Below are 22,354 nucleotides of genomic sequence, written 5' to 3' on the forward strand. Positions count from 1 at the left end.
CTTGCTATAGGGGATTTGCTGCCATTGGTACTCAACCATGTTATTTAACATTTCATTAATGACCTGGAAGTAGTCATAAAATTGTTATTAATAAGTTTGCAGCCAATTGAAATCCTAGGAGCAAAAAATGCAGGCATAGTTATGGAAAGCCAGGCTTGTATATTTGGAATTGGTGGGGGGTGTGGAAAGGGAAGCCAGAATCTGTGGGTCAGGGTAGGCAATCAGCAGGCTTTGGCAGTCAGTGTCCTGTCACCAAAAGGGCCAGCATGTTCTTAAGAGTATGCATAGTGTCACGTAAGATCACGTAAGACCCCTTGTTATTAGGCAGTTTGATCTGGTCTGCTTCTAGAGTACAGTATCTGCCTGGGATATTGATGTGTCAAATGTTGAAATCCAGGAGAGAACAGAAGAATGTGAGAAAGATGTTAAAAACCAGGAAAACAGGCAGATAATAACAGGCATACAGGGATGAGTCTGCTAAGCTTGAAGTTCATTGGTCCCCAGCTAACTATTTATAAATTGCAAAGTGTTTCTAGTGTAAGGCTCCTAATACAGTCCTGGTCTGTCTTTATTTAATAGGTGTGCTTCGTGTTAATGCTTATATAAGACATATCTGCATGTGGTCAATTCTATGGAATTTAAAAATGAAGGTATGTTATTTAAATAGTTTTAAATTTAAAAGATTTTGCTTGGCTGGGTCCTCATCCAGTGTGACTTATGACTGTTTTATACCTGCATCCTGACTATTGTTTTATCTGTCTTGGTGGAAGATAAGGATTGGATGAACAAGGGGGTGAATGTCATCACAGGAGGAGTCTCTGCAGAGTTAAAGATGTTGTTTGCCTGAAAGCAAGGGCATATTGGCAATATTTTTCCATAAAGCCTTATTTAATGTCTATATATGCCTGTTGCATAATGTTTAAAAGACAAATCTCAGTATCTCCAAGGTAATACCTTTCTAAGTGTTTGCATTTTTAGGCTTTAAGAGCTGTAAGCATGTGCAAGTTTGAATTCACGTGCTTCTGACATGATTTGAAAAGTGGGTTATGCTAGAAGGTAATTTAGCATGCAGACCTTGTTATTTGGTGATAGTTTGCAACATAAAAATAACTTTGCTTGATACTTATATCTCAAAATTCAGCTTTGATTCTTGCAGATGCAGAATTGAGGGTGTTGTATGGGGGGGATGTTTGTCATCCAGTGACACTGAATAGGGAAGTTACTGAATGACTTTCTCGCATCAAGATATCATGCTTTAAAGAGTCAGTTCTCACAGCTGATCTGTCCGTAAATACCAGAATGAAGATTGTAGTCCACATGCAGGTCAGACTTCTCTTGAAAACCTGGAACAGACTGTTTTCTCTGGCAATCCTATGGAAGATCCTCTTAAAGCATTTTGGTGCTTTTACTCATGTCAGAGTTTTCAAATATGTTGTGAAATGAGCAAACCTCCACTAAGATAGAAGGGTGTGAGCATTTGGTGGGGTTTTTTGTTGTGTGGATTTGTGGTTTTTTTTGTTCTGGTTTAGTTTTTTGAAACAATGTTTTTATAATCAAGTAGTTGAGTTCATAATGAATTAGTCTCAAAACTTTGGAGCACCTAAGCTTTTTTCCTTACTTTTTATCTCTCTATCCTCACTCTTTATCTATCTATCTATTCTTAAACATTTGTTATGTTAGAAGACAAATCTCTCTGGAGGGTGTCATGTCCCCCTCCCCCTTTATCAAATGCTACTATTGAACATGCCGGCTGTGAGCGTGCTGAGGGTGGCTTCCTGTCAGAATTGCTTTATGCAAAATCGCAAGGAAGCAAATGTTTGTCATATCCTCCCATTGTGTTGTTTCCTGTGAAGTAGCAGACTGGATGCGTGTCCTGGATACAGGCTTTTTTATGGCACTATACGTGTTGCGATGATCCAATCAAATCGTTCTTGGTATCCCCTATAGCCTCCGTATAGCAGGAAACGAGGCTTCCTTGCATCCTGTTGTTCTGCAGTTAGCCTGACTTTGGAGAGCTCTTGGCTCTATCAGAATCCAGAATGAAGGTGAGCTTAAAATGGATTTAGGATCTTTTTTCTTTTTCTTTTTTTTTTTTTAAGTTTTTGTAAGTTTAAGCTATAGTTTATAACCTTTTTCTTAAACATTCTTTTTTTTTTTTTTAATAGCTCTCTCTCTCACCTGTAGTACCTTTCTGATCCAGTACTGGTGTCCACACAAGCATGTGTGTCTCATGTATTTCCTTTTTTTTAGGATCGGGACCATCATTTTGTGATTCGGTTTGTACTTTTAGTTTGCTTGTTTAAAAACTACCACAACACGCATGTAGCTAGCAATGAAAATTTTACACTCCTGATGCTTTCTCGCTCCATATCAGCTTGAATTTTTTTCCCCGATTTGAGCAGTGGTTAGGCTGATCTCCAGTCTGGTTTTGCGTTTAAGGCAGGTTTTATATATTCTGCTGCCACCTTATTGGTGTCGTTTCTCATCTCTATTTATAATAAATTATGCTATTAGTAAAACTTAACATATCTTTATTCTTTTTGTAAAATCGGATTATTTCTAATTTGCATAATGCCTTTTTTGTGTATATAGTCTTTAAATACTTCCTCATCTTTCAGGAAAAACCCTACAAAATTCACATCCAGGCAATTTCCTGGTCCCTCTCCTTACTCCTTACAGCTTCAAATAAATAAGAGTGGTCTTTAAATTATCTGTAGCCCAGTGAAACTCGATGAAATACTTACTTGACTTATTTTATGTGAGTGGTAACTGCTTGGAGTATATTAGTGTTTGCCTCTGCTTGATTCTGCATCTGCTTTGTGGCATTGCTCTTCTGAGCTGTATACATACTAGCTGAGCTTGAGAGATGTCGGCACCTGAACAGCCAAGGTAGAACTGCTGCTCGCTGGGACCAGAGATGATCCTCAGTCTGAGGGGCAAAAATGTGCATGGTAAAATATGCAAGTACCTTAAATACTGTAAATGCTTCGGGAGATTTTTTTCCTTGCTGAATAATACTGTCATTAAATGTTTTCTAAATGTGCTCTACCTTTGTCAGTATATCACATAACCAGTCATAACTGATCTGGCAGCCCCTTCTGTGGTTACTTTAGATAGCTTTCATGAAAATTTTCACTTCTCTTGGGTTCAGCTAGCCTTCCTTTGTCCTTTTCTCTCTTCTCCCCTGGGAATATGGGTTTTTCCTCTCCTGCCTCTGAGGGCTGCTTTCTGAGGTCCAGACTTTCTGATAGTGCCTGTGGGATGGGTCTGTTATCAGGAAAATAAACACGTTTTTGTTGACTTTTTAGATGAAAACTGCTACGCTGTGGGAAACTAAATCTCTTTCTGTTTCTTAAATCAGTTGGAACAACTGTGATAGCTGTCTTTTATTGTCCTCTTTCTAGTCTTGTACAAGGGAGTACTGTGACTGCTTTCGACCTATGCAGAATCTATTGTGAGAGCTATTTTCATGAGACTTTGGATGAGTGTTTCCATTACCTCAGGCAAATATTATGGGTCTCTCTCTTTTTTTTTTCTTTTTTAATCTCCTCTTTTCCCCCTGAAAATCCAGATGTTTAATATCATCACTCAGTGCTTGAAAGTTACTGGAGTGTTTTCTACAAGATAGTTTGGGGTTTGGATCTCTTTCCCACAGTTAAAAAATAAAAATAAAATAACCCTCAGCTTTCATCCCTCCCCTCCCAAACCTCATTTTCCATCTAACCTATCCAGCAATTTCACTATTTGTAAAATTAATTAATTTTCAGGAGTGCTGCTTTCCTCTGTCTTGTAGAATAAAGAGATAGCATGTACATTGTTGTGCTTTTTAAAGTACTTGTAGTAATTTTAAAAGTACTTTATAAATAATAAGGTACAGTGCCTGTGAGCTGCTACAGAAAAAGAAGAGTATGCCAAGAGTAATGGTACCCAGTAACTTCTTTGGCCAAAATGTCTGAGGAAAGCTTCTCTCTTCTGATAATTATGCTTTATTCAACTTCCCTGTAATTTAAATGACACTTGGTATTTTTAGCTTATGTTCTTCAGTTTTTCCCAAATGCAGCTGTTTCTGTATTCTCTTTCTATTTAAAAAGGAATTGATTTTTTTAAATTAAAAAAGGGGGGGTGGGGGAACCCCCAGAGTTTTACTGGTCCATAACAGCTACTGAAAGACTGATACCTTTATCAGGCAATAGCTTCTACAGTCATGGTTTGCACGGTAGCATAGAAGTGCTTAGTTTAAAGGCTTGTTTCTACGACTTACTGCTTGTTCTTTTGTTTTCAGACTTTTGATGCAAATGACCTGTATCAGGGACAGAATTTCAGCAAAGTTCTCAGCTCTCTTGTGGCTTTAAATAAGGTGACTGCAGGTGAGTAGACTCTGCTCTGTCTTGGTGCTTGCTTACAATTACCTTCAACTCGCATCAGTGTATATTTATACCTGTTCCTATGCACATGATAAAATGAAGATGCATAGTGTTTTAGAAGAGTTTTTGTGGCAGTTCATGTTGTTAAGACTTTGGCAGTGGCCTCTCTGGGTTCTCTATTCTCCTCTTCTGTAGAAGGAAGCTTTGCAGTGGAGCTAAAACTGAGCCTTTTAGCTGGCAAGAATTCTTAGAAAAGGGCCTGGGGTTTTTTGGTTGTTTTTTTGGTTTTGTTTTTTTTTCCCCCCCGTTTGAAATACTACAGTTGACTTTTGCTTCACTCTGTCATTCCCATGTTTGAACAACTTTGTCAAGGTTTTTTTGTCGTTCCCTCCCCACTCTCCATTCCCCAGAACCATCCTTTCTTGACAATAACAAAAGGATAGCCAACGTCTTTGATACCTGAAGCCACGCTTGTTTCATTTAGGTAGCAGCTAGAAGTCTCAAACCACACACCTCAAGTTCTTTGGTGGGAGGGAGAGAGCTGTAGAAATAGCACACAGGTGATAGGTGTCCGTGTTTCATTGTAGGGTGAGACTGTGCTAAACGATGCCAACTGGACCCAAGGACAATGAAAAAAATGTTAACATTGGTGGCCCTTTTTGGCTTCTTTCTGCTCCATGCTGGGGCTTTACACTGTCAGCAGCAAGTTCCAGTAATGGCCATCAGGTTAGAGTCTGGTGAGAGAAAGAACGTATTTAAAAATGAACCATACTTGTCAGTTTTTATGTGAGGAGGAAAAGGAAGCTGATAGAAAAGTCAGCGGTGGATCAGTGTTCTTTCGTTTAATAGCAATATGGTAAGCATCTTGTCACTTCTATAACACTCCTCTGGTCCATTACAACAGAGGGGGGGTTTTTGTGGCTTTTTTATTTCTTGTATCAGAAAACACCCCATAGGAGTGAGTTTTACAACCACATTCTTAGTTCTAATGAATGGGCATGGAGTTATACCATTGACTTCTTTGAAGCTATTTAGACCGGTTGAAGATACTGCTTTTCATCTTAACTGCAAGTGCAAATGTAGACCATTTCAGTACATCTTTAAAGCTGCTGTACACAGACCATAGCTGTATTGAAAGGGGAGAAAAAGTGCAGCTGTTTGGTCCAGACATTGATAGATTAATACCCACATAAAAAAGCCACAATTGCAGCTGGCTTAGAAAGGACCCGGGCTGATCCCTTTCTTTGGGGGGTGGTAGTGGTATGGAAACCAAAAATCAAACCCACGTGCAAACTGTGGTGTTGCCTCATTCCTAGGAGCAAGCAGAGCTGCATAAGTCTTCCTGACCAACTGTTCTTCCAATGTTCTTGAATTGGGTGACGGTGTAAAAGGCGTTGTAGACTCTGTCTCCCTACTCTAGTATTGGAAGATGGCTTTCAGATCCACATCTGGGTCTGCAAGAATTTCAGGTATACACAGGTTCTTCCAAGATGGGCTTGTCTGCAATGGAAGGAGTGTGAGTAATGAGCATGAAGACTGATGAAAGGCTGCTATGGATATATGCTCCGTTAAATTCTTAATTTCAGGAGGGGTGGGATCAAGTTGCTGTTTGTAGACAGATGAGAGGAGAGGAACTGGTATAGGGAAGTTGAGGTAGTGGTAGAGAAGAAGAAAGGGTGTTACAAACCCTGGAAATCTTTGGATGGATGGAAAAGTGAAGCTTCAGAGAAAATTACCAAATTAATATTTGTCAAACGTGCATTCTGTTGCCACTCAAGATTCTTGAGTTTTTAGCAGCAGGGTTGAATTTTTCCTGACAATAATCCCATTGAGAAATTCATTGAACATGTTTATTTGGTATTGTAATGGAAACTTTAATGGATACATGGTGTCTGCAAGCCTTTTAAATATATAAAAAGTTCAAATTGATTTAAAAGTATTCACATATTGGTAAAAATACTTGCAATTTGCATGTGGTTTGTTTGTAATAATTTTCCTTCTTTTCAGCTCAAACACATGCAGTTTCTAATTCACGCCTCAAAAGGTGCTCTTGTGTTGGTGTATTAGCTCTGCTGTTGTGCGATAGAAAATTTCAGGAATCAGGCCACACTTAAATTCTAGGTAGTGTGTTTTAGGGTTGCCCAGAGGCTGGAACACGGTGCCATAAGTCAACCTGATCCTGTTTTCCTGGGTGAACTGTGTCAAGGTATAATGCTGGATTTGGTGGCGTGTCTGTTCTACTTGACTGCAGTTAGGAAACATAGCAAACTGGACATGGAGATGTTTCAGGTTAATTTTAATCCTTAAGTTCTATTAGTTACTGATGGTTATGGCAACTTCAAAGTTTTTGGGAGCATTAGAGTTAGCCATAAAGTTATGATTTACAAATGAGGCCCATGATATAGTACCATTTCTCTCCTGGCAGTCTGTGAAAACAAAGACTCATGTCCTTTCTCTAATGGACTATAATCATCAGCGTTTATATTAAAACAGTGGCCTTTAAATGTGTTTAGGAAAGCAGTTTCACAAAGGTGACATCTTTTATGACTTCAATATGTAATGATACTGTCCATACAAAATATGCAACTTAGTGCAATATTAGAACTATTCATATTATTTGACTAGGGAGTGTATATTTTATAGGTTGGGTTTTTTTTGAAGGATAATGATTTTCGAAGGATAACAATGACTCGCTTAAAAAGATGCACCTGAGGAGGGTGTTTTCTGCTCAGTCACTGCGGACTTGGAGCATCCTTTGTCAACACTTTTGTGCTTGTTGTCAATCTCAAACCCTTTCCCTCCTCCTGCATCTCGGCTGCTGTTGGATGCTGAAGTTGAAAGGCTCTCCAGTTACGATGAATCGAGTTGTCCATTCAGGTTTGACGTGGAACGGCAGATACGCCTTGTTCACCAGTCTCCTCATGGAACTGAGCCTGTATGTGTCATTTCCCTTGGACCAAAAATAACTTGGATTTGCATAGCCATGGTCTGCATTAGTCTGGAAGTAACTAATAGGAGACTGTAGTTGTGTGCATGTACCTCTGATATGGAGGTCAAGGGTTGGAAGCAAAGCAAACTACTAGGAAAGAGAGTAACAGAGGCATAAAACCCAGGAGAGCAGTTGGGAGGCTTGCGTAGTCTAGTGAAAAGACCGAAGTTTGGGACACAAAATACCGCATTGCTTTCAGGGCTCCTTGAAGCTCAGATGCTCACCGAATGATTTCCTTGTACGTGGGAGGACATGAGGAAAAGGCGCGAGTTGCCACGTGTGCCTGCTGTAACGTGTCCCCTGCGCGAGGGCCCTGGGCGCGTGCCCCTGCTGGGGGTCCGGCTGCGAGGACCGGGGAGCTGGCGCAGCCAGGAGCAACCCCGTCCTGCTGTAATGCTGCGGGGAGGCTGGGGCCAGCACTGACCCCGGCCCTCAGGAGCCGCTTTCGGTGCCGCCGGGCCCCTGCCTGGCCGTGGCCTGCTAATCCCCGTGAGGACACCCCGCGTCCCGTCCGCAGGGAGGTGCCCAGTGTCCGGGGCTGGGGCGGTGGGATGAGCCCTGCCCCGCCGCTCCCTTGATGCTCCCTAGCCCGCAGGGACCCCGGCGGCACCCCGACGGCCGCCCTTGGGATGAAGAGCTCAAATGGGTGTGCTTCTCGGAGTAGAGACATATGAAAGACGGGAGAGGTTTTGGGAGGGTGGTGGTTTTTTTTTTTTTTTTTGAACAAGCAGCTTTCTTCCTTTCTACTCCTCCTATCCCTCCCCCTCCCTCCAAAGAAGAAGAAATAGCTTAGTTGGCAAAAAAGGGATGAGACAAAGGAACGCAGGAAAAAAGACAGTGGAAGGAATGTTTTAATTGAGAAGGAGATGGTGGAGGGAAGAGCTAAGAAACAGATGTGGCTGGCTTTACTTCAAGCAAGTCCTATGCATTCGAAATCCTTGGCCACTAGCTAAAATGATGCTGGTTAATTACCTTTAGACTGGTAGTGAGTAGGAATGGAGAAATATTACCCTAACCCTCCTCTTCCTAAACAGCTCAAACTGTTTTCCTGTCTGTGTGGAGAAGAAGCTGCCAGTGTCTCAGGATTTCAGATTATTTATTGCTATAATTTTTTTTTTAATGTTTAATTATTGAGCAACTGCAGATACATCGAATCTGCTTTAAGCATGTGAGTTTTACAGAGGTAAGCAGAAGTTATATGCAGATTTCTCAAATTCTAATATATACTTTTTTTTTTCCCCTCCCTCCTATAGACATAGGGCTGGGCAGTGACTCTGTATGCGCACGTCCCTCATCTCATCGGATAAAATCTTTTGATTCTCTGGGATCCCAGTCTTTACACAGTAGAACTTCAAAACTCTTTCAGGGACAGTATCGGAGTTTGGTAAGTTCTAGAAGAAATGAAACATGCTGTGGTGTGATTTTTTTTTTTTTTTTTTTTTACGTATTTTTTTCTTTTGACGAGATTTATAAGTAAACAATAGTGTAGCAAAGTAACTGCTCTTTTTCACCTCTGTATTTGAAGCCTGTGACATTCTATTTTTGCAGCTTATCTTACAATGCTCCAAAATACATGCAGCTTTCTGTGAACTTCTAAGTATTTTTTTCCTCACTTACCACTCCATGTTGTCTGCATACACAGTATGTTCCTGGGTTTATTTAATTCTATTAGGTATAAGGACTTGCTTTTCCAAAGGCAAAAATCTCATTTTCTCCATGTCTTGAGTTTAGGGACGATGATTGAAAGATACTCAAACCTCAGCAAAGGTGGTACTTTTAATGTTGGTAGTATTGGTAGTTATTCCTGTTTTCTATTATGTTTCAAGGTGAATCCTTCAACTAGCCTTCAGGTAACTGAGTGGTATGGGCAGTTATTTTACAGTACAACCCAAATCAGGATGGAGTACTGTATTGAAACTAACTGTGATGAAAGGTGCTTTTAGTGACTAAAAGGTTTGCAAGGAGGGTTCAGATCCCTACTGTAAACTGCTTTTTCCATGCTTGAAGGAGGCTGGTTTGAACTATGTGATGATTGCTATGTGAAACTTGAAACAGTGCTCTGCTTAAGCTTTCTTAGGTGTGGTTTGATGTGTTTTCTCTGGTAGCAGAGCCTGTGCAAGTTCTTGCCCTAGGCCACTAATTCCAGCTCCCACTCTGCTGTTCACAACCCACTCAGTTTTGCTGATGCAACTGTTTGTGGGACTAGCTGCTAGCTGGATCACTGAAGTAATCAGAGTTTTAAGTATTTCTCACTTCAGTGATCTGAGCAGCTCTGCAGAAAGCTGCAAAGGGGCAGAGAAGTACAAGAAGCAGAGAAAGAGAGCTAGTGGCCAAACCTGGGAAGCTTTTAGTTTAGTTTTACTGCTGTAGATGATCAGTTTGGAACTGTTCTCACCAAATTTGTACTCTGTTTCCTTTACTCGAGAGCGATCCTGGCAGAGTAAAGGGACTGTAGTTGATGTCAGTGTGCAATGTTGCTGTTTATTTTGTGGCTTTTTACCATTTAGTAAGGCAAAACTTTTTCTCTTGTTGAGCAGTCATAGCAGATGAAAGCACATGATGTACAAGCAGAGGACTAAGGCAGAGGCACTTGTTGGAAAATGTGCCGATCTAATTGTCAAACAGTGTGACTTACAGTATCTTGGGGCTTTCTGCATGTTTTCAAAGTTGCATTTGCCCTCATTTTCCTACAGTTTCTCAGCCACTAAAAGTCTGATTATTAAATTCACAATAACATGATTGCTGTGGATACGAATTAAGCAGACGTGTTACAGGATCCTAGTGACATTATGCCGTACATCTTTTAATCATCTCAACTGTATAGACAACGTGTAGGTGAAATTCTGCTACCTGGATAGTTGACTAGGATTGCTTACACAGTCATTTCCTTACTAAGTTACTTTTAGTTATACAGGTATTGATCCGTACTTACGATAGAGACAGACATGATTTATAGTCCTTTCACTTCCAGTGCAATGGATTGTATTTGGATTATTTAAAGCTGTCCAAGCATTTAGCTTTTTTTAGCATAAAAGTTTGTCCTAACACTCATGAAATGCTTGAGTGATGCAGATACTCAAAACTGACATCCAAGAACAAAATGCTGAATTTGAACATCACCAATTTGAAAGACTTCTTAGAAGTAGCTACTAACATTTAGGTGTTAGGACAGAGCGATAATCAGCCTTCACATCTGTGGTAGGGGATGAGCGCATACATATATATATATATATATATATGCATATATATATGGACAGCTGCAGGTCTGACATGCTGCAGACTTGCAGCTTTGCTAATCTTGAGGCAAATGATTTGTGAGTACTTATTCAAGGTAAATTGCATAACTGTTTTGTAGGTTTTGTGGAAGAACACTGTACTTCTCCATTGGCAGGCCATGGAGACTTGCACGTTCAGGTGTGGAACCTTCCAACCTGATCTGTTACGGGGAGGGGTGGGGAAAGCTGCGAACTCTATTTATATCCAGAATTACATTAAACCCAACTCAGTTTTGCCTTCCTCCCAGCCCGGAAAGTTTTAGAAAAAAACCTCCCTAATGTAAAGCTGTTGTTTCTTTGTAGTTGCCGAAGGCAGTTTCAATTTATACTATATATAGAAGATAGAATTTGATTTTTGGGGGAAATAAGAATTACTTTTATTTTAGCTCTGTTACCACCTTCTGATTTGAAGGATCTGTGATAAGACGATATACTCCCTGGACTGATACAAATCCATAGATTAAAAGTGTCAGAAATACTGGAAATGGCAAATCCTACCTTACAAATGCTTAGAGTAAAAACGTGTGGGGAGTGTTGTGTGTGGAGAGGCCATTTCCATTTTATGGATACTTCTGGTTTGTTCATAGAATAATTGTTTAAATCTCTTAACATGATCTTTTTGTTGTTTGTATTCTCACTTACTAGGACATGACAGATAACAGCAACCATCAGTTGGTGGTGAGAGCAAAATTTAATTTTCAACAGACAAATGAAGATGAACTTTCTTTTTCAAAAGGAGATATTATTCATGTTACAAGAGTAGAAGAAGGAGGCTGGTGGGAAGGAACTCTAAATGGCAAAACAGGGTGGTTTCCAAGTAACTACGTACGAGAAATAAAATCAAATGGTGAGTTTTGAAGGAGAGCATATTTGCACAAATTCTTGCTTTGGGTAGAGGTTGATAGTTGGTTGATTCATTAAAAATTGTAATGCTTTTTGTTTGACTGTATTTACTGAACTTCATTCACAGCAATCATTAATGCTCAGGAACTCATACTCCCCCACCCCGGTTCTCTATACAGAGTGCTCTAGCACTTTTGAATTAACAGTAAGCGTGCAGAAAAATCCCCCATTCTATTTGCTTGTCTGTCTGTCTCTGTCACAGTTAGGCAGCTCTGAATTCCTAGAATGCTGGATTTTGGCTCTGATGCTAACATACTTTGAGTTGGTGCTTTGGGTTTAAATAGTGAGAGATTTCCTGCAAATCTCTTTTAAAAACAACAATACTAAAAACCAAACCAAAACAAATCCCCCCAAACCAATCAAAAACTACACAAAAAAAATCTCTAAACATGTGCCATTACTTAGAAACAAAGAACCGCAGGAAAAATCGCGGATTCTACCGAAATCTACTAAAAGTTAGAGACAGTTTTTGAAAGATAATGTGTTTGTGATTTTTCTTTTTCTTATTTGTTCATGTGCCTTCAACTTTTCTTTATAGAGCCTTTAGTCTTCCACTGAAGTTTTATTTTGAACTTCATACAGTGAACATGCCTTCTGTAAATGTCATCTTCATGACTGAATATCAGAACTAACACTGCTTTGTAATCCACTAGGACCTTGACATGGGTGACATCATCTTCCCTGCCCCCTTTTTGGGTCTTTTTCCAGTCTATACTTACTTTCAGAGATCAGGGATAAACCTGGTAGGATAAAACTACCCAGGGACTCTCTGAGAGGCTTTACAACTCTTTCCCTTGTCACAGCTCCAGTGAAAACACAGATCTTTGGGCCATGCTAAAATAATTGACATCACTGGCATGACTTTTTTTTTTTTTTTTTGGCAGCCATAAAAATGTGTTACTGCAAAGTGAAGTTGTGAGGGTAAAACTCCATTTTAAACTTAATCTTTCTCCTCCAGTTGCATCCTCTTATTTTCTTCCTTGATTGGCTATCTACAGTCTGTTTTTGCAGAATGCTAAGAGTCTTAGATCTGTAACTTAGTTGTCATTTTTAACTAGATCCCCTTAGGCATAGTCAGGATGTGAGACTTAGCTTTAATGTTCTTCAGAGATCTCTCAGATGTGGCTTATCCTGAAAAACAATTCCTGAAGCCTGTTTTTTTCTTGTTTGTAGTGTTGTAGCAGTCTCTTTCAGCCATGATGACTCTTGTCCCATCGTTATTCATTTAAAACATTGCTGCAGAGGTCTTTTTTGGATTTCATCAGTTTTGATCTCTTCTGACTCCTGAGACTGGAACCTGGGTCAGCAGTTAGGCTCTGGAATGGAAGTAGCTTTTAACAGTCAACATATGAGAACCAAAAGTTGCCACCAACTGAAATTGGGGTTGTTCTTGTTTTTTTAAGAATACTTCACTTGGGTAAAGTAACTCTCCTAAACAGGAAAGCCAACAAGCCTTGGGGCTGAGGTTAGTACTAAGTGCAGTTTGATTCTTGCCAGTTCTTGCAACCCTGTCCGATTCCTGGGGGGGCTGATATGAACTGCTTCCAGTCCCTGGTTTAACTTTAACTTCTCACCATCAGAAAAGTTTTCTGCTAAACTCTTCTTTTCCCTCTGCTGTATAGGCGTGTTCCCTGTGCTACAAGGGCTTGCTCCTTCTGGCTTCTGCGAGACTTCTTGCATTCTTGGAGTGCGCTCTCATACGCTCAGTTGCTTCTGTGGAAGGGAATGTGCCCGTGCTTTTCTTTCTCTGGAAGTTGAGTTCATTACTTTGTTTTCTGTGCATTTACTGACGATTGCAAAGTTAAAATGACTGATCTGTAGTGCTCTAGCTTTCTCTATTCTCCTCCCCTTTAAAGACAATTACTATCTTTGGCCTTTTCCAGTACTTTATGGAACTTCACTTGTCCTCTGCGGTTTCAAACATGGATATAGCTAGTTCTCTTACTGCCAGATCAGCACAGCAGGTACTGTTTAATTTATCAAAGTACTAGTTTTAACCTGGTTTTTATGCCTTCGTAGGTATGTGTTCGAATTGTCTGAAGCTGACCTTTTTATAATGAGGATGGGGGGGTGGTAGAAAGAAGCATGACATACTAAGAGCTTCTTGATGCCGGTTAATAACTCTTCTTCTCTATTGAGTTGCAAATCAGCTTTCCCCCTTGATGTTATATATACTATGGAATGTTTTGTTGCTACTACCCCTATGTCTATGTTTTATTTCAACTGGTGACCTGACTTCTTCTGGTTACTTTTGCTTCTTTTTGTGTGTTTGAGGTCACTGTAGTATTTGTGATATTTGATCATGTCAATTTGCATCTACTCTTCCTGTTCTTCCTTTGAGACACTCCTAATTTTTAAAGGACTTGTCATTCTTGTGAGCCGTTTCCCCTTGCATTGTCACTAGTGGGAATCCTTTTTTTACCCATATTTTTAAGTTTACTGAATTTTTCTTACTTGAAGTTCATTGTTCTTGTTTTGCTGCTTCCCTCACACCCCCGCCCCCGCATTCCCCTCTTCTTGGGTGTTTCCATGAAATTTCTATTATCAACTGATTTCTGCTTTGTGGTGTTCTTGAAGGTGCTAAAGAGAGGACTTTTCCGTAATTCTCCTCCCTTCTGCATCAAAGTGTGCTGCCACTGTGTCCTGAGGTTGGACTTCCTTTGTTTCTGCTGTCCTTATTGAAACAAGAACGTAGTGCCGTTTACCACAGAGCTCTGAAGTTACATGAATGGCTCTGTTGGGTGTTCATGAGAAGTTTCATCTAGGTTATATGTATGGGTTGACAGTCTCTATTGCACTCCCGTGCCCCTGCTCTTTTTTGCTAGTCTTCATTAGACTGGTTGATGTTTCTTGAGTTGATAGTCTTTTACTGTGCATTTTTCTTGACTTCCTGGCAACTATATATACCTCACTTGAAGATTTTCCTGATTCAGAAATATTTTAAGTGCCTTCATGCTTTAAGCATGAGGATGAAACACAAAAGTGCTTTTTTTCCCCTGATGTATTTTAAAATGAGTTAGTAGAACTTGCTGTCTTGCAAGCTCAAATTCAAAATGTGTTTTCTGTCAGCATTACAATGAATTGATTTAAAAAAGATCAGGATAGGGTTGTTGAAATACTTGCTCTTGATTAAGGTCTCTTTATGAACAAAATGTTCATCCTGGACATCTAATCAGTTTTCAAAATATTCTGTAAAATGTTCTGGCATCAATAGTATGACTCCACCCTTCTTTCTTCTCTCAAATCTGGCTGAAAACATTGCAACTAGTTAGAAATTCTGTACAGGCAACACTGTTCGTTATAATTTTTGATGGTGCATTATTTGGAGAGCTCCTGGGAAATAGTGGGTTTGATTAAATAAATCCCTTCAGTCTGCTGGAACCTGACTTCGGCAGACTGGGTAACAGAAGAAGGGAAAGAAGTTCCTTATGCATGTGTGGTTTTGTTTTAATTCCCACAAAATTCATGGGCATTAGATGTTTAGATAAATGGATTTTTGTTCTAAATTAAAATCTTCAAATGTCAGATAACTGTATATTTGTAGTCTTATATTTAGCTTGTACGGTTGCTCTGAAGTTAGATATTCAAGGAAAGGAAGGAAGAGCTGCTTAGTGATGGGAACTGCCTTTACCCACATTGCTTTCTTAAAGATTTTAGGAGAAAAGTAAACTACGTTACATATATTCATATCACATAACATGCTCTGCTTGTATCTTAGAGTAGCTAAAACATCACAAAGCTGTGCCCATGTTTACTACGCTGTAACTTGTTTGCGTAGCTGTGCCAGAATGATTAGTGTTAGCACAGAATGCTAATTTATGAATGAGGCGAGCTGTGAATGGTTGTAGGACAGATACTGGGATTATTGAGCAAACCACAGCATTTAGTTTTCTTAGGTTGGACAATGACTGTTTTTTGGGAAATAAATTTGGTTGAGATGGAAGATGGTTTCTATTCTGCTTCTGAGTGTGTGTTTATTCTTTCCTCCCCCACCCCCCTGACCCAAGGGGAAAAGGAGGATTTGTTTGAAATTGTGGTACTTATGATCAAAGCTATAAATAGAATTTAAAAATGAAGTAGTAGTTTCTTTTCAGGTATGCGCCTACACTGCAAGGATCAGAAAGATGGTCCATTTCTCTCTCCTTCCCTCCCTGTGCACATGTTTTCATTTCCCTTTTTAAACCCTGTAACATCTTGCCTTTTTTTAATGTTCTTTGATCGCTAGTCAGGAAGTACTTTGAAATGAGAGGACTTTATTTTTATCCTGCTGTACTGTTACACATGACAGAGGGTAAAAGATTTATACTGTGTAAGCTTGTTAGATATTTGACAGTGTGGCCTTATTGAGGTTTGGGGTTTTTTTTTTTTCTTACATAGAACGGAGCAGGGAGGGGTGAAGGTGTAGGTGGAGTCTTGTCTCTAACACTGCTGCTTCTGTCTCGCACAGTAGAGAGATCTGAAGACAGTTTTGTGAGTTCTCTTGCAGTGAAAAGAATAGCGGTTAGCTGGAATGGGATGCGCTTGCTTAGCTACTGTAAGATGTTGATCAGAGTTTTAAAAAAAATCACATGGTCACTTGCTGGGTTTTATCAAAGTGTAATCCATTTAAATGGCATGAGATGAGCAGAAGGGAATATAGCGTTGAAACATTACATCTGATATGTCACAAACTTTTTTCTAATTCTTCACAGAAATTAATGTGTCATTACTCTCCTAGCCTCTCTTCTGTTGCTTTCTTGACAGTTAGGTTAGTATCAGGCCCAGTGCAAATTACAGTATTAGTGGTTCTCCTGGTTGGATGTTTAAAAAAAAAAAAACAAACAAACAAAAAAAAAAAAAATCAGTGTGGGAAAAGCCCAGAGTATAGTGAAAGAGTAGAGTATCTGTTGTTCCCATCCTGTGGTGCATGAGGGAAGGACACTTTTAGCTTTGCAAAAAAAAAAGAAGAAAAGGAAAAAAGAAAAGAAAAAAAAAAAGAAAAACCCACCAAGAATGCTAGTTTTCCTCTCCCCAACCACATACACTTGGAAGAGTATTTTGTTCTCTTGTCAAGTGTTATTCTACAGGCATAAATAGAATAGAGGTTGGGGCCAGTGAATACTACTAGGGAAGAGGCATTTGTAGTGTCCACATTGCAGGGTGCAGCATGTTGCAGCGATGCCTGAGCCAGCTTGGGAACTGGGAACGAATTTAGGTCTGCCCTCGTGGTGTTGGACTTGAACTGATTAGTCTAGAGAGACAGAGCTTGCTTGTAGCACTTCACTGATAGGGACCACACAGCTTTTGGTGTCTCAGTTGGCACATCTTTCCTCCCGTATTGTAGGATGAAATAGCCCAAACTGGATCTTTGCATCTAGATTACTCACCATAGCCGCGTAATGGCAGAAACACACGGTGATGTTTGTGCAGCAGTAGGGTTGAAATGCTTTAGTAAAGTATGTCCTGAAGGACTGCTTTGTGGAGTAGCGTGAAGTGGACTGTTAAATGAAAAAGAGTATGACATAAACTGGAGCCATGGCAGAAGAGAGATGGGAGAGAATATGAGAATGACAAGTAATTTGAAGGCAAGTAAAAGAAATACTTACACGTAAATGAAAATATAATGAAACAAAACATTGGGAAGGATTGGGTAAATTGTCTTTTTACAGTCACTTAGGTAGATGTTTGTAAAGGATAAGATAACTTCATTTTAGAGAGTTCATGGCATCTTATGTACTACTTAGGGAAAGGTTAAAGAAGCAGCTGCTCTAAGTTGTTTTTGTTCTACTGAGAATAATTATTTGCTGGAAGAATAATGTTAAGCCTGTGCCAACCTCACTTTCCACCCAAAGATGATCTGTTAAGTGAATTCTATCTGGTTTATCACTAGCCACTAGCTACTTCAAAGCATTATCAAGTGTAGCTGAGTGCAGTTGAATGTAATGCTTTAATCAGGAAAGAAACTGATAGTGGTAACTTACCTCTTGGTTTCAGTCATCAGCTAGATAAGGCCTCTTGCAGTACTTGAGCAGATGCGTGTTTGCTTTGGATTTGATTGCATGCTGTGCATGTTTTTGTTGTGTTTTCAGTGTTAGTGTAATGGATTCACATTGTGACTGGGAGAAAAGTACAGAGAAGGGAAGAATCTTCTATATGGGAAAACTTGGTGTCTGGCTCAGGTCGCTCCCTTCCAGTGCTTTGAGAAACAGAGCTTATATGTTGGAGTGGGCAAGGTGCCAGGGTTTTGGTAATGTTTCAGAAACCTATGGACTTCATAGACCTATGGACCTATAAGACCTGTATGTGTTCCCAGTATGCTGAATGGATGTGACACCTGCTTGAAATGTTTAATGAAGCATGCTATATGTTTGCAAAAGTACTCTAATGTTCTGTCATGAAGGACGATAAATAACACTTATCTTTGTTTATGCTAAGAAAGTGATTTCTTATGTGCAAGATCAGGGTTTTCTTCTGTGTAATGCATTGTGCAATAAACTCATTGCAATGAGACTGTTTCTTATTCCTCTTTATGAAGCAAGGCAGTGCTTGGAGGCAGAATACCAGACGTGATAGACAGCTGGACTGATTTGCTCTGTCTAATTCTGTGTTTCTACAATAGAAATGGCCTTCGCATTTTAAAAGCTGACTGTTGATTACGGCTGTTCAGGCAAAATGATCTAAATGTGTGATTCTTTTTTTTGTCCTCTTTTTAAATCTGAATTTGATCATGTCTCTCTGATGGATAACTGAAATCAACTGAACAGTTGGTGATACAAATGACTCCGTATATTTCAGCAAAAAATCTCCCACTTTCTTCAGCAGCTTAGAAGAAGAAAAAGTTAGGGGAAGAGATGTATTTTTACACACTTTAAGATAACAAAGTAGCTGGAAGAAGAGCCAGATTTCTATGACCAGTCAACTTTCTCCAGATTAACAACGGTCAGACTTCTGTATTATGATAAAATTCAGTGACAAGCATTTACCTTTTTCCTTAAATAACTCTGGTTTCTCCTTTCATGCTTTTTTGGCACATGATTAAAAAACCTTTAGGTATTTAGCAAACCTGAAAGTCGCTGTAAATTGTAGGGTAAGTCAGGAGCTTCCACAGAGAATGAAAGCAAATTACCAAGTTTGTGTAAACTACATCATTTTCATCACTTAGTACAAAGAAACAAATTGTAATTGTCTCGTAAATGTGTAGCATTATATACGAATACATAAATGAGTAGCTGTACGTATGACATGGCTTTAGGTGCTTCTTTCACACTGAGTGTTTGATGACAAATCTGCTTGGGTTTATGGTTTTGTTCTAAGGGGATGGGAGGAGTCCTGTCACTTGGAATTACTTGGCTGTACAGCAAAGCACGTACATACTGCAGGGCTGGTGGCTGAGAGCATTGCAGTTCCCAGCTGAAGAACTGCTCGGGCTAATGGTTTTTGTGCTATCTGTCGGCTTATAGCTGAATTGGGGGGGGTGGGGGGATATTAACCAAAAGGATTTTTACTGTTATCTCTGAACATGGTAAGGAGAAACGTTTTTGCCCATGTTTGGCAGTTTTAAGACCGTATTTTATTTTTAGAGTAGCTTCTTTGAGGGGAGTTGCAGTGCAATACAGAGAAAATCCCCTTAAAGATAATACCACTTGTGTGCTCTTGGGGCCTGCTCCTTACGGGCTGTCAGCTAAAGCCTCGGGTCCTGCCAGTCGCTCCTGGCACTGGAGATGAAAGGGTGGCCGGCATCTGTAGTCCGCGACACCCGTGGGGCTGCAGTGGGCAGCCTGGGGAAGCAGGGGATTACCCAGGACCCAGTCCAGCACGGGCTGGTACCACATGGGCTGTTGTGCTTATGGTGGTGTTTCCCTGGTCAGCCGTAGTGTCCGTGGGAATTTCCCATAGCTGGCCCTCACCTTGGCTGACTGGGCTTCTCCTGGAAAGGCAGGCCTGTATTTGAGACTTGCATAATTTATTCTTAGTGCCCTGAGGTATCAAGTAAACTAGAGTTGAATTATTCATACATCTTTATTAAAATGTATTTGAAACAGGAGCTTGCTTTTAAAATAAAGGTAAAACTTTCAGTAGGTATGTTTTGATGATACCATGCTTTTTTGGGTTGGTTTGGTGGAGGTTTTTTTTTGTTGGTGTTTTTTTTTTTTTTCTTACAATTTGCCACTTTATTGTTTGGATACAAATTACTTGAATGCTTATTTGAAATTTGCATATTAGACAAGCCTGCTTATTTAAAAAACCAAACCAAACCACCATAATGTTCTGATAAATACAGTCTCACAAGCTTTTTCAGTTGGTTTTGTATAAAGTCAGGTGTGAGAGATCAAAAAGAGAGGCTGTAAATCTTACTTGCTGTTTCTCCAGCATGCAGCATGATGCTTTTCACTGTCTCTCCCCTCATCTTTGTTCCTCTGTGTCTGATTTAGAGGAATGGTAGAGGTGGGAGGGGAGGCTTTAGGAGTGTGTTTTCTGTGCCTCTGCAGTCTGGGAGTCAGCACTTGGATAACTCTCAGGACTGTTGTTTTGGTCTTGCAGACTTATGTTCTCCTTCCATGAAGAGCGTGCATTACTGAGGGGTACACTCACTATGGGATTATAGGAAGGATTGCATTTATTGTTGTGATGGACTCTGTTCTCAAGTGCATAAGCATTTTATTTTTTCCTTCATTAACAGTAAAAGATAATTTGTTTTAAAAAGATGATTTTCTGGGATAGGCATCTGGTAAGTCACTCTGCTACTTACATAGTGTTTTGATTCTCTCTTTCAACCAGACTGAGTGTAATGTCCCACCTCTGGTACGTTCAGCCTTTGACTGGTGACTTGCTTTTACCAAGTTCAATAAATTGATATTAAAACTTAATACTACTTCTGTTTGAAAGTGTGTGTAGTGTTTAGAAATGCCTGTTGGTTGTGGTTGGTTTTTTTTTTTTTTTAATTGGGATTTGTGATAATGTTTTGTTTTTAAAAAACAATTTTGGAAAAGCTAATTTTATTAACTGACTTTCTGGTTCCAGGAAAAAAAATGGGAGTTTTTCTACTTGCCTTCATTAAGGCTAGAGTTTTATTCATTGTGAACATGTGAACTGTTTTGATTCTTTACCAATAATTTCAAGCACAAGTATGTATGTTTCTCAGTGAAGCACTATTTTCACTGTACTTACAAATATTTTAAAGTGGTTTGTTTGACCTCTAGTGTTGAGCTATGAAATTGCATGCCACTGACCCCAAAATATCTTACGTTACAGAAAAACCCGTCTCCCCCAAATCAGGTACATTGAAGAGTCCACCTAAAGGCTTTGATACGTCTGCAATTAACAAAAGCTATTACAATGTGGTAAGTAATCCTTTTTCCTCCATGTGAGCTGTTACATACCATTGAACACCATTTAACTAAATGCTCTTATCTGCACAAAAAAATTTGGCAGTCTTGTCAGAGCCTTAGTGCCAAAACTAGATAGGGGTTTTAGTGAATTCTCATATAAACAAGATCATTACTAGTTTAATAGAATATCACACATACGGATTCTTAAGCATGATGCAAAATTATAGTCTAAAGTAAGTGAATAATAGGCATTTATGTAATAAATTATGCTCGTTTTTATTTGCTTTGCTAGTTGTTAATTTCCCTTTTCTCCCCATCCCCCAAATATGCAATCAGTCTTCCCCTATCTCTATGAATTAATTAATTTCTGCTGTGTTAAAATGATTAAGAATATTTTTTGTCTTTTTTGGTGAACAAGAGATTGAACATTTTGAAAGAATTTGCCTCCTTTGTATTTATGCTTATAAATCAACTCAGTTACTAACTTCGGGAACCTCTCCCTTGCAATGATTGATAGATTTCACAGCAAAAGCAGTATAGCCAGAGCCAGCCTTTAGCGCACACACCAGGAATTCTTAACCTAGTACTCAGACCTCTTTAGTAAATGCAGGTAAGAAACATACCAAACTCTGTCTTTAAATGTGGTGTTGTAACCATTTTGAGAATCCTTTATTTACTAACAGGAGATAGGAAGCATAAAGCATCTTACTGTTTTTGTTAACCACTGCTCCCTGCTGGTCTAAAAGCAAAACACAAGGTTTCTTTCCCTTTTCTTTGAAGCAGCTGTCATTGGTTTTCATTTTGTTTGTCGGTTTTTAGCAGGGATCATAAAGCATCATTTTATGCTTTCATCTTTTGCGGTTGTGGCATGAATTGACACCAACCACCTGGAGGAACAGAGCAGTTTTGCATATAGTCCCCTAAATAAAAACGATGAAGCAACCTCCAGCTCCTGCCCCTGGCTTGCGTGGTGCCTGTCAGTAGCTGTAATTCCATGGTAAAGGGAGGGCTGCAATTCTTTGGCCATTGTATCCCACACCTCCTAGTCACAGTGGAAAGTACCTGTGCAGGCACACCTTCCTTTAAACTGCAGGAAGTAATGATCTTACTGTGGTACCTCCAGCAACAAAATATCAGATAGTTTTCGGGGGGGTTTTTTGTTTGTTTTTCACTGTATCTCTTTATAGTAATTTTTTTCAAAGTTGCTGTAGTGTGTTCTAGCAAATATGTCTTCTCAACAGTTGTTTGCATGTTAAAACCTGTGTTTTTCAATACGAATAAACTGAAGTGAATGCAGCAAAGAGAGGATTTAGTTCCTTCACTAGGCAGAAGACTGCTCTTAAATTTAATCTATATCTGTGTTGACTTTTTAATCAAAATAAATTGGCAGCTCTCTTGGACATCAGTCCTTTAGATTTGGGTTGGTTTGGGTTTTGGTTTTTGGTGGGTTTTTTGTTTGTTTGTTTGTTTTTTTAATCAGTAGTAAATACATGCCTCATATTTAATCTTATATTA

General features: G+C 39.5%; 1 protein-coding gene across 8 annotated transcripts in view; it reads left to right on the forward strand.

The window, feature by feature from the left end:
- Positions 1–22,354, forward strand: part of ARHGEF7 (Rho guanine nucleotide exchange factor 7) — a 127,788-nt gene that overhangs the window by 46,306 nt on the left and 59,128 nt on the right. For 6 of the 8 annotated variants that reach the window (XM_029998757.2, XM_029998759.2, XM_029998758.2 and 3 more), the window contains exons 3-6: positions 4,283–4,367; positions 8,607–8,737; positions 11,274–11,475; positions 20,763–20,851. In XM_029998757.2, coding sequence (XP_029854617.1) covers positions 4,283–4,367; positions 8,607–8,737; positions 11,274–11,475; positions 20,763–20,851 — 507 coding nt within the window. Of the gene's footprint in view, positions 1–1,946; positions 2,046–4,282; positions 4,368–8,606; positions 8,738–10,708; positions 10,768–11,273; positions 11,476–20,762; positions 20,852–22,354 lie in introns of those variants that run through there. The other 2 variants (XM_029998762.2, XM_041119469.1) reach the window with 2 other exon arrangements.

Source organism: Aquila chrysaetos, chromosome 23, assembly GCF_900496995.4.
Source record: "Aquila chrysaetos chrysaetos chromosome 23, bAquChr1.4, whole genome shotgun sequence".
NCBI classification, from domain to species: domain Eukaryota; kingdom Metazoa; phylum Chordata; class Aves; order Accipitriformes; family Accipitridae; genus Aquila; species Aquila chrysaetos.